The sequence below is a fragment of the Sinocyclocheilus grahami genome, unplaced genomic scaffold (genome assembly GCF_001515645.1).
Source record: "Sinocyclocheilus grahami isolate Dianchi unplaced genomic scaffold, SAMN03320097.WGS_v1.1 scaffold487.1, whole genome shotgun sequence".
NCBI classification, from domain to species: Eukaryota; Metazoa; Chordata; class Actinopteri; order Cypriniformes; family Cyprinidae; genus Sinocyclocheilus; species Sinocyclocheilus grahami.
The window spans coordinates 212,292-224,983 of NW_015505666.1; the positions used below are offsets into that span (position 1 = coordinate 212,292).

Here is a 12,692-nt window from a genome sequence, read left to right on the forward strand (position 1 = left end):
GCCTCAGATCCTGGGAAAAACAATCAAAATAGATACCACACGTTAGTCACAAGACTCTCAATCACGCTGAGAAAAAGAGCGGGGAAAACACAGAGAGAGACAAAGAAGAAAAGAGTGAGATAAAAAGCGTGGAAGATAAAGATATCTTGGAGGGTGGGGGGTCAAGTTATTCAATTTGCAACGGCAGTCAATATATTATCAGATGACAACTCAATGCTGAGTTGCACAATGCTGATTACAATAAGGGTTATGGTTGGCTCATAACAAGCCTGGCACATGCAGAGAACTTAGGAGGTCTGCTGCACTGCAAATGAGATTAGAGCAACCCAGTACACTGGTATGTGTTCATGACAACAATGGCAACATTTTGCAACAACAGACTCTGAGATGCACATGATCATGGTGATCACCCTCCAAATGGCCTATTAAAACTTGATTAGCATGTATGATTAGTTTATATATTGTACATTTAGGGTGTAAAAGATAACAGGTCTATAGATTGCTGCAGGGACACCGTATTTTGTTGGCCAGAACTTTAAAGTTTTTATTTTTACACTTCTGGTTCCATCATCCTGAAGTTAAAGTTTTTTTTTTAAATATTTTTTTTTAGTTAAATGCCTGAAATAAGGTCTGTCCCTATTGAAAAAAAACAGCACATGCTGGTATGTTTTGAAGCATGGCAGCTGGTTTAACTTGGTACTTAGTTGGTTATGAGCTGGTTTAAACTGGCCATGTGCTACTGCTAAGATGGTTAAGCAACTAGCTCCTGCTCAGGACCAGCTTAAACCAGCTCATGACCAACTAAGGACCAGCTTAAACCAGCACATGACCAACCTTAACCAGCTCATAACCAGCTTATAACCAACTAAGTACCAGCTTAAACCAGCTCAAACAAGCATATTTTACATTATTACAACACCTCTCTCCCCAGTCTGGCATGAACGACTCGAACTGTTCCTGAATCAAATGAAGGGCCGCCTTCTGAAATATGAAATGTGCTGTGATTGGTTAGCTGGGCTAGTGTGTGCTGTGATTGGTTAGCTGGGCCAGTGTGTGCTGTGATTGGCAGCACTCGGCGCCTGGTCGGGAAATGTCATGCCCCTTACCATAGCCGCCTGCGAGCTTCAGTGCGTCAATATTGCGTCAAAATCAAATCAATTTGAGCGCGATTTAAACCCAGATGATTGTAACCACTCTAAGTTCATCTGTCTTGGGAAAGCTAGCGTGTCTCCGACATAGTGATAACACTCTTTGCCCTCTCTAGTGCAGCTCAACCAGGTCTCGTCCCATTCGTCGATATTAGTGATATCACAAATCCCGGAAAATATGCGTTGTAGTCCAAACAAGTCATTCGTTGTAGTTTTTGAAAAGTGATTTCTGTTAAATAAAATATCTCCTTTCGAATTGGACTTTGAGCTTTGTAACTTTGCAGATCTTTTTTATGCTCAAACAGCAACATTACAGACTAACTAAAGTTGAAAAAGTGAAAAAGCATAATAGGACCCCTTTAAAGCTTTAATTTCTGAAAAAGCCAGTTGCTAACACTTCAAAGAGTATGCTTTCTAAATAAAGACTGAAAGAGTTGTCCAAAGTTTAGAGATGGTGACATAAAGTCATGATTGTGGTGATTGCAGTTTCGTTTATAGCCAGTATTTGGCTTTTTACTTCTTGCGATTGTTTTTCAGTTTCAAAAGTTGTGTTCATTTGTGAAGGTTATCCTGATGAACAAACTGTGTGAGAATCATAAACGTTTGTTTGTCACAGAGCTCATTTTCTGCAATAATCCAAAAGCCAATGCACAAATCCTATTGAGTTTTTTGTCAAGGGAATCAGGGTGATGCTTATTTCTGGGTTGGCCTACAAAAAGTGTCATCTCTGCAGCACTCTATAAAAATACTCTATGTTGTGTTTTGCAGATGATTGTGGTGTCTCTGCTGGGATTCATCCTCTTCTGCATCACCAGAGTGCCTGATGAGAGAGCGTCGGCTCAATTTATTGTAAAGGTAAAAAAATGAATGCATATTTTGGATGAACCGAGATTTACATTTGCACCTCATCTGTAAATGCTTTTCAAATGGACTTTAAAACATGTAGAGGTGCAACTTAGCTCGGAGAGCAGGGGATTCTATGATAAACATGTAGTAGGTATCCGAGCAGCGGGCAATTCTCTTGCATTTTAAAGGACTGATTCATCCAGAAACTAAAATTATGTCACCATATAGCCTATAGGCTGATGATCATTTACTCTTATATAGGCCTACGTGATACACACAAGGATATGAATGTCCATGCAGCTCTTTTTTCCATTCATCAAAATTGGAAGGTGATTTAAATCTCCAAAAAGCATCATATAATAAAAGTAGCGCATATTACTCATAAATCAATATTCCAAGTCTTACGAATGAATTAGCGATGTTCTTTTGAGTCAGTTGTTTTCAATGAATCAGTTGAAGTGGTTCGCACAACTGGTCTAACTTATTTTTATTATCTGCAAGATGTCTGTTAAAGAGCGCTTCATCTGGAAAGCATCTGCTGTGTACAAACATCTGATAAATGCATTTAAAATGTCAGTTTTTCGTACATTTTAAATCATAAACATCTTAAAGGCATTTACTATTTAACGTCTGACAGGAAACGCATTGCAGATGAGCAAACATATCAAATAGATGTCTCTGAGATGTGCTATCAGGGAACGAATGGTCTGATAAGAGTGAAAAGGGGATTTGGTTTTATGTTGATTTACAGTGTATTCCAAAATAACATTTTCTGGACACATGTTTACAACTTAAGATGAATCATGACTTGAATCGAGAAAAAAAAGGCTAATTGGCACGGTTTAATTTAAGTATGGCTGTATACGAAATCGCATGCTCTCTGAGTAGGTGAAAGTAGTTACTTTGTGAGCGTTAAAAAAAGAAGCTATATGAATGAGCATGAATGTCTTGAATATAAATGAAAATCCGGACATACTTCATTTGTCATTTTGTCATTGTCATGTGACCCACATTGTCAGTTGCGGAACTTCATTGCACATTCACAAAAACTCTCTTTTTTGTCTTTTTTGGAGCTTTACGTTTAAAATCACTATCATTGCTATTGTATGGTGAATGTTCTGGGTTCTGGCTATATCTCCTTTTGTGTTTCACATAAAGAAAGTAATACTAGGTCTGTATGGTGTGAGTGTACTAATGACAAAATCAAAATGTTCAGGTCATCTGTTTTTGTAATTAGGCATATTTTTAAAATTTTATGGCCGATTGACATTGGCAGTAACATTCCTGAGTCATCAAGTCAGAACATTGAGCTGGTTTTAAATGAACAAGAATAGGCCTTTTAGTCTATTTAAATCTGATTTCCAGCACCTTGCCTTAATCATCACAAATGACTGTAAGCGCTCTCTCACTTCTGCCCAGCTCCTGTACTTCTTCCTGTGCACGATGGGGCTGGTCATTTCCGCAGTGGTCATCGCCTTCCAGTGCTACCATTACGCCCTGACTAACAGCTACAGCTGCAAGGAAATGGGGGAGCATTGTATGTGTACCCTGGACCCTGAGGATCCCATCGCCCGCACTTTCTCCTACAGCGGTGTGACAGACTGCAGTGCCATCGTAAGCACTCTACCCATGTATTACCTTCTGCAGATGGTGCTGAACCTGGCTCAGGCTATCGTCTGCCTGGTGGGGGCCTTCCTCTTATGGAAGCACAGGTACCAGGTGTTTTTCGCTGGGCTACAGACGGGATCTCCTTCTGCCCAGAATTGGCAGAAAGTTTAGGGCACTGAGAGATTTCTCTGGAGAAGTAAACGTGTGGAGCGTGGGAGTGTTTGTGCCTTTAGGGAAGAAACTGTTTGCTGCAATATTTTATGCCATGTGACCTTTTATCAAAGCAGCTGAATGAGTCTGCGTTTGTATTGCCATATTATAATATTTTGGAAAGTTTTATGCAACCTTTAGCGTAATTGTATTTTTCTACATGAAAATTTCTGCTTGTCGAGGTTAACTTTTTACTTTTACCACTACCAAGGAGAGTATTTTTATCTATGAAACCAGTAAGTGACACAAAACGAGGCCTGACATTTTAGGAAAATGAGCGACACAATCTGTCATTGTGTTTGTTCCTGTTGTGGCAATGGCATGCCTAAATTTCCTTTAATTGCCAGCATTAAATTTTGCTTATTCAAAAACCCAAAACACCTTAAAATGCAATTATTCACAAACGTACCTTTTTTTCTAACTTTAGGTGCATTCATTGTTTCTGAGACAAAATCCCTGGTTGTTCAATTACTGTTGGGATTATTAAAATATTTTAAAATTATGCAATATATAATGTATTAAATTAGATTTCATATTTGCATTTTTTTATTATGTGAAACAATATATATCGTTGAATGCATATATATGCATAATTTTAAGAAATTAAAATATTATAGAAAGTTTAGGGCACTGAGAGATTTCTCTGGAGAAGTAAACGTGTGGAGCGTGGGAGTGTTTGTGCCTTTAGGGAAGAAACTGTTTGCTGCAATATTTTATGCCATGTGACCTTTTATCAAAGCAGCTGAATGAGTCTGCGTTTGTATTGCCATATTATAATATTTTGGAAAGTTTTATGCAACCTTTAGCGTAATTGTATTTTTCTACATGAAAATTTCTGCTTGTCGAGGTTAACTTTTTACTTTTACCACTACCAAGGAGAGTATTTTTATCTATGAAACCAGTAAGTGACACAAAACGAGGCCTGACTTTAGGTGCATTCATTGTTTCTGAGACAAAATCCCTGGTTGTTCAATTACTGTTGGGATTATTAAAATATTTTAAAATTATGCAATATATAATGTATTAAATTAGATTTCATATTTGCATTTTTTTATTATGTGAAACAATATATATCGTTGAATGCATATATATGCATAATTTTAAGAAATTTAAATATTATAGAAAAAAAATTAAAATACTGGTTTCTAACTGTTAGACTTACAAATCTGATTTTATTTATAACTTCTAGTCTATTAATAAGCCATATTAAACACTCATGAGAATACACACAGAAGCAACACTCTTTAACATTTCTTAGATGAAACATGATTTCTAAAAAAAAATAACATATCAGTTAATTGAATACAGTACTGCTTTACCTGAAGAACTGTCTAGAGCACTTAAAAAACAAAAGCACTGTGTACGCACAGAAGCAACACTCTTTAACATTTCTTAGATGAAACATGATTTCTAAAAAAAAAATAACATATCAGTTAATTGAATACAGTACTGCTTTACCTGAAGAACTGTCTAGAGCACTTAAAAAACAAAAGCACTGTGTACACAGCAGTCAGAAATAATAGGTGCGTGCAGTGACCAGGCTGGACGGGCTTGTGGACTGAAGTCACAGTTCATACAGCCAGTGAACAGCAGTCAGTCAGGGATTGGGGGGATTCAAAGGGGTACTTTGACAAACAGCAGGTCACTGCCTCCTGATTCATGCAATGGCCTTTAACTTTTTTTTATTTTACATATAGGTCTATTGCATATTTGAAATTTGTGGCGAGGTGAAAAATGAGCGAATGTAAAGCCTGACAATCAAACCAAAAAGCTCTGTTTGTTATCATTAAGTCCTTGCCAATTAAGCTTGTAAATCAAATTAAAAGAACACTGCCAACGGGAAGAGAGCTGCCTGAGGTGTTAAAAGAGTCTGTTGCTTTAAAGAGACCTTCAGTCTGGTGTTTGGAAGAGATGCAACATGATGCTTCAGCACAGAAAAAAACCCATAAATGTAAGCTTTGTATGACTCACCTTTCCTTTGAGCTGATATCTAATAAAAGGCATTTACATAACCCTCTCTCCTTCATCATTCAATTGCATGTCCTTTAAAAATGATTAATTGAATTTCAATTCATATGTGTTTCTCTCATGTTGTTAAGCAAACAGAAATATGCCATCTTTGGATCCACAATGATGTGAATGTAATCTAATAATAATAATAATTATAATATGCTAATAATAATTTTATAATATATTCAAGTTTTTTAAAATTAAAAATAAATAAGGTTTGTTCATTTTTATAGTTTACTGTATGTGAATAATAATGTACAGTACCATTCAAAAGTTTGGATTTATCAAAAACACAGTAAAAACAGTATTAATACAATTTTAAATAACGGTTCTCTATATATTTTAAAATGTAGTTTATTCCTCTAAAGTCAAAACTAAATTTTCAGCAGCCATTACTCCAGTCTTCAGTGTCACACGATTCTTCAGAAATCATTTTGGTCGCCCAGAAACATTTCTTATTATTATCAGTGTTAAAAATGTTGCACTAAGCATGATACTTTTTCCAGAAATCTTTGAAGAATAAAATGTACAGAAGAACAGCTTTTATTTGAAATAGAAATATTTTGAAATATTTTCAAGTCTTTACAGTCACTTTTGATCAATTTAACGCATCACTGCTGAGTAAAAGTATTAATTTCTTAAAAAAAATAAAATTAAAATAATAAAAATTAACAGTAGTGTTTGTGAATCTGTAATGTGAATAGGGACCATGGGCTGAAGCCCAAAACAGGAAAAAAATATATAATAAAACTTGGTTTTGTCTTTTTTTACTTGACAGATATGGTCACCATTTTCTTTCACTGTATGGAAAAGAGCAGCGTGAACATTTTGATAAACATCTTTTGCATTCCACAGAATAATGTCAAAGTGGTTTGGAATGACATCAGGATGCATAAATGGCATAATTAATTTTTTTTGGGTGAACTATTCCCGCAACAGAACCATATTTTTGCAGATCTCCTCAGTCTCTGCAGCAGAACTTCAGCGAGTCACTCTGTACACTATTAAATTAAGCAGGAACGCTGAGTCAAATGAACCCCCCCCCCCTTGATTTGCAGTGCTTTTAGGAAAGAGTGCAGCAGGGGCGATCTCTCAGCTCATGTTGCAGATCTCATCTGCTCTCCGACCAACCAGCATGACAACAACACGCACAATCACACGCAGACCCATCACATGCAGAAAGAAGGAAGGGAGTGTGGTACATTTAGATTAATGAGTGTTTATGCAGGATGTTGTTGACTGTCTTGCGTTAATAACTGCACACCTGCATGACTGAACTGTGAGAAAGACTATGCCTAAGGAGGGATCCAATCTTATCATCATTAAAACCAATTCAAATATTTTAAATATTAAATATTTATTTTTGGCATTTTGTGCAATAGGGGAGTTCGTATATAATAAAACTTGGTTTTGTCTTTTTTTACTTGACAGATATGGTCACCATTTTCTTTCACTGTATGGAAAAGAGCAGCGTGAACATTTTGATAAACATCTTTTGCATTCCACAGAATAATGTCAAAGTGGTTTGGAATGACATCAGGATGCATAAATGGCATAATTGCCTAAGGAGGGATCCAATCTTATCATCATTAAAACCAATTCAAATATTTTAAATATTAAATATTTATTTTTGGCATTTTGTGCAATAGGGGAGTTCGATGACATGAAGCGACGGAGGCAGAAAGTGGGATGGGATCGGAAAATGTCCACAGTGTTGCCAAGTCCGCGGAATTATGCTACTTTTTCCGGGGGTTGTTTTTCATGGCCGCGGGTTTAAGCGACCCCAATAACGTGATATTTAGCCTCTAAACAAAATAATATTTTAAAAGTAATTACAATAAAAGAGTGTAAAAATGCTGCTAACTGCCAAAACTGGTTAATGTCATATTTACTTATTATAGGAGTGAACATTTTTAACAGATCTAATGAGATGTTTCGTATAATTCTACAGTAAAATACTGTTTTGAGAAGTGAAAAAGAACATTTGTGTACCAGCTCACATTTTCATGTTTTTATTGAATTCACTGTTTCTTCTTAGTTTTATCATTTATGTACGTTATGGTTTTAAGTTACATCTAATGTTGAATTAATGTTTATTGCATTATTTTAGTACCATGACAGTGTTTTATATTTGGATGTATGACACCATGCACCACATATTATGTTATATTTTATTTGATTTTTTATTGTACATAGAAAAAAAAAAACTAATATTTTCCCAGGAGAATTAAAAAATGATCCTTAATGTAATTTCTGAGTAAAAATAGATTGATTGAATCATGTGGCTTTTTCTCCACCACCTGTTTGTAAGGAGTATATCAGTATATTTTAAATGTTTATACTGTAAATTTAGGATTTTAACAGTAAATTAACTGTAAATCAATCTGTAAAATGCTACCTTTTTAACAGTAAAGTTCTAGTAACCAAAGCTGCCACTTTTTTTTACTGTAAATTTCACTGATCTTCTAATAGTGTACTTTCTGAAGATGCATTTACATTTATGGTTGTGCAGTGAAATTATGTGGGCAATATCTAGTCAGTTTGAAAAAGTTTATCATGCAAATGTCATTAATTTTCAAGTCATTTTCAATAATTTTCTGTATTGACCATCAGAAAGCTGCTTGGTTCGAAAGTGACTTCTGAGCTACTCTACTGTCAATAGACAATGGACTTTTTTCACTGTGAAATATTGCTAATGTGACAGCACAGACACAATTATTCTGTCAATTATTTCAATCAAGTTGCCTCCATAATCACCATTTTAGAGTGTAATTTCTACACTCTTGACGTGAAGTCTGTTTAAAAGGATACAGCTCCAAAAAAATAAAAATAAATAATATTTTAAAAGTAATTACAATAAAAGAGTGTAAAAATGCTGCTAACTGCCAAAACTGGTTAATGTCATATTTACTTATTATAGGAGTGAACATCTTTAACAGATCTAATGAGATGTTTCATATAATTCTACAGTAAAATACTGTTTTGAGAAGTGAAAAAGAACATTTGTGTACCAGCTCACATTTTCATGTTTTTATTGAATTCACTGTTTCTTCTTAGTTTTATCAGTTATGTACGTTATGGTTTTAAGTTACATCTAATGTTGAATTAATGTTTATTGCATTATTTTAGTACCATGACAGTGTTTTATATTTGGATGTATGACACCATGCACCACATATTATGTTATATTTTATTTTATTTTTTATTGTACATAGAAAAAAAAAACTAATATTTTCCCAGGAGAATTAAAAAATGATCCTTAATGTAATTTCTGAGTAAAAATAGATTGATTGAATCATGTGGCTTTTTCTCCACCACCTGTTTGTAAGGAGTATATCAGTATATTTTAAATGTTTATACTGTAAATTTAGGATTTTAACAGTAAATTAACTGTAAATCAATCTGTAAAATGCTACCTTTTTAACAGTAAAGTTCTAGTAACCAAAGCTGCCACTTTTTTTTACTGTAAATTTCACTGATCTTCTAATAGTGTACTTTCTGAAGATGCATTTACATTTATGGTTGTGCAGTGAAATTATGTGGGCAATATCTAGTCAGTTTGAAAAAGTTTATCATGCAAATGTCATTAATTTTCAAGTCATTTTCAATAATTTTCTGTATTGACCATCAGAAAGCTGCTTGGTTCGAAAGTGACTTCTGAGCTACTCTACTGTCAATAGACAATGGACTTTTTTTCACTGTGAAATATTGCTAATGTGACAGCACAGACACAATTATTCTGTCAATTATTTCAATCAAGTTGCCTCCATAATCACCATTTTAGAGTGTCATTTCTACACTCTTGACGTGAAGTCTGTTTAAAAGGATCGGACATGACAATGACGATTTTCATTTTTGGCTGAATTGTTCCTTTACAACATAGTGTCATTTGCACCAATATCAAAACAACCTCTCATTCCATGGGTCCCTTTCCCAAACACACTGGGGTTTCAACCGACATTGACCTTGTGGCCGTTCCAGACAAAGAGAAGGAACTTCCAAGTAAACAGCCCTAGCAAGAAAACGGAGGTGGAACACTCTGAATCAGAGAGAGCCTGTTTGTCTTAACACATGACAAGTTCAGATTTCGCCTGCTGCATCTGAGCTGGATATCAGCCTGGCTGGAGCTGAGAGGTGAGGAGGATCTGTTTAATTAGGCCTGGCTGTCAGAGAAGAAATCACTTTAATAAGTTATTTAACATCCAGCACTGCCAGGAGAATTACAGTAAGCCCGCTCCTCGTGACCGGCAGGAATCAGAAGTACCGCTGGAGGATGTGAACGGCACCACGGTGTGATTTAAGAGTTCTGGTTCCACTGTTTCAGGCTCACTGGTTTGGATCAGTGCCGATTCCCAATGACTGTGCAGTTTGTTTACGTGCGAGTACAGTTCACATCTGAAGTCTAAGGTCAAACAAACATGTAGACCTTAGTGAGGAACTTAAAAAAAAAAAAAAAAGAGCCATGGGGCAGCAATTTCCTTCCAGCGTCATCCCATTAGAACCCAAAGCTCTCCCTCTCCGTGTCATGTGAATCGGTTAAACTGTTTGTGTGGAATCACATGTGGGCCAGGCAGGTGATGGCCGTGATCCGACACAGCGGAGCACAGCCGGAACATCCATATGGCCCCGGGGCACCGCCCCACCCCTGCTCTGACGCACTTCCACAGCAGGGCCTAATAGTAAACACTTCAGAGGCCCCGTGAAGAAAAACACTGTTTGGCTCTGTGAAACCGGGCTGTCCCATTGGACGGCGTGCTGTATGTTACCTGCTCTTTAAGCTCAGACAGCTGGGAAGACAGCTGAGCCACGAGACCGACAGTGGTGTCCAGCCTCTCCTGCAGCGATCGGATCTCATTCTGTTCGCTCTCGCCCTCAGAGCTTACCAAGGACATGGCCCTCATCCGTGGAAACCAGTCCAGATTCTTCTCCTGAAGGAAAAAAAGAGATGTGAATGTCTCTGGGAAAACTTCCCAAACATTTATAAATGAAATAGCATTTAACTATTTTGCAGTAGACATCTTTCAGACACTGGATTTTACAAATTTACATTACCATTCAATTCAGTAAACTTTTATAATTAAAAAAAAAAAGAAATTAATCCCTTTCTTTAGCAAGCATGTAAGTTGATCAAAAGTGACAGTATGCTGTTCCTTTGAACTTTATATTCATTGAAGACTCCTGAAAAAATTATCAGTTTCCACTTCTACTTAATATTTTAAGCAACAGGAACTGTGATTAAGCAACAGCTGTTTTCAGCATTGATAAGAAATGTTTCTTGAGCAGAATGATTTCTGAAGGATCATGTGACACTGCGTTTCCATTAGCCTTCAAATTGTGCAAATTGAAATTGCGAATTGAAAATTTGTCTAATGGAAACACATCAATTTAGCAAAAATTCGAAGAATGAATATAAATTGCAAAACTGCAATGGAATTTTTTTTTCACATTTACAGGTCACCTGCCATATGCAAAAGTCACATGATCATTCTTTAATGCACTATAACCTCCAAGAAACACCTCGTACGTGGCCGCTCTCAAGTATAAAGCACTTTCCTTGCCATTAATGCTGGGATAACCCCTTTTTTACACTGCGTTATGGCTCTGGTACAGCCACTGGCCACTCTAGTCAATGCTTGTGTTTATACCAGCTGCGCTGCGGCATGTTTCAGAAGCGTTCCAGAAGCAGCTCTCCGCACTGCTTCGCTAAAGATACATGCCTATGTCTACTTTGATTAAAAATAATAGCTAGTGCGGTGGCTGCAATATACGTAAACCTACGAACATCCATCTCCATGATTTTCACTAGAGGAAAAAATTACGTTTTAGTCACTTAACATGGGTTAATGGAAATTCGCAATAGGTTTTTAATCGACATTTATAAAATATCGCAAAAGTTTTGCACAAATCTGTAATGGAAACCCAACTACTAAAGACTGGAGTAATGGATGCTGAATATTCAGTTTTTTTTTGTTTTTTTTATTAATAGAAAAAATATTTTCAGAACCAATAATACTGAAAAAGTGATATTTTTTCATGATGGAATAATGACTTAAAAAACGACAAAACTACAAAACAATAACAGTCTTCAGAAAAACTGAGACTTAGAGATTATACATAATAACAGGAATGATTGAAATTACGAGTAATTGTCTTCAAAATCATTGCTGAATGTGATGAATGAGTTACAAAAGCGGGTTTAATGGCTCTAGGATTTAACGACACTACTTATTGAAGGATGTTTTACCCTGCTGACAGTCTCACACTCTACAGTGCAAGTGAAGCAGCAGAGTTTTGTTGCATAACAGTTGCAGTTAAAGTCTGTAGTACACTAAAGCACAGCATGTTGCCACCAACCTTCCGGTCTCTCTATTGAAACCAACACGGAAGTGACTTAAACTGCAATTCATCGACTGGCCGCTATAGACTGGCTCCAAAAGGAAGTCAGTCCCATAGACTCCCCATGTTAAAATGCCCAACTTTACAGCAGAAAAAAAATTTGTTTACAGCCTGGTACAAAAAGTGGTTTTGGTCTATATAGCAAATGTTGCCCTTTATGACAACTGTGAGGGGGGTGATTTTTTTTTTTATAACTCATCCATTTAAATTATATTAAGCCTTAAAGTTCAGCAAAATTAGGGGCGTGGCCACTTGAGTGACAGGTGGATTGCCGCTGCTGTGTCACCACCGTCGCGCGAGGCGGGTGTGGTTTCAGCAACCAGCTCCACCCACCTCCCGCCTTTTTGCCCATTTTCGATTACTCGGGAGTGACGCGCAGCCAAGATGGCGACGGCCGTCTCCACACACTTTGAGCTTCAAAAATGCTCTTCAGAAACCTATGGGTGACGTCACGGACACTACGTCCATGTTTTT

At 36.5% G+C, this 12,692-nt stretch overlaps 1 protein-coding gene across 1 annotated transcript in view; it reads left to right on the forward strand.

The window, feature by feature from the left end:
• sspn (sarcospan (Kras oncogene-associated gene)) overlaps window positions 1-4,412 on the forward strand; it is a 7,634-nt gene extending 3,222 nt beyond the window's left edge. Inside the window, exons 2-3 of the mRNA XM_016236311.1 lie at window positions 1,917-2,003; window positions 3,414-4,412. Of these exons, the coding sequence (XP_016091797.1) occupies window positions 1,917-2,003; window positions 3,414-3,773 (447 nt within the window). The 3' untranslated portion in view covers window positions 3,774-4,412. The remainder of the gene's footprint in view (window positions 1-1,916; window positions 2,004-3,413) is intronic.
• The last annotated feature ends 8,280 nt before the right edge of the window (window positions 4,413-12,692 follow it).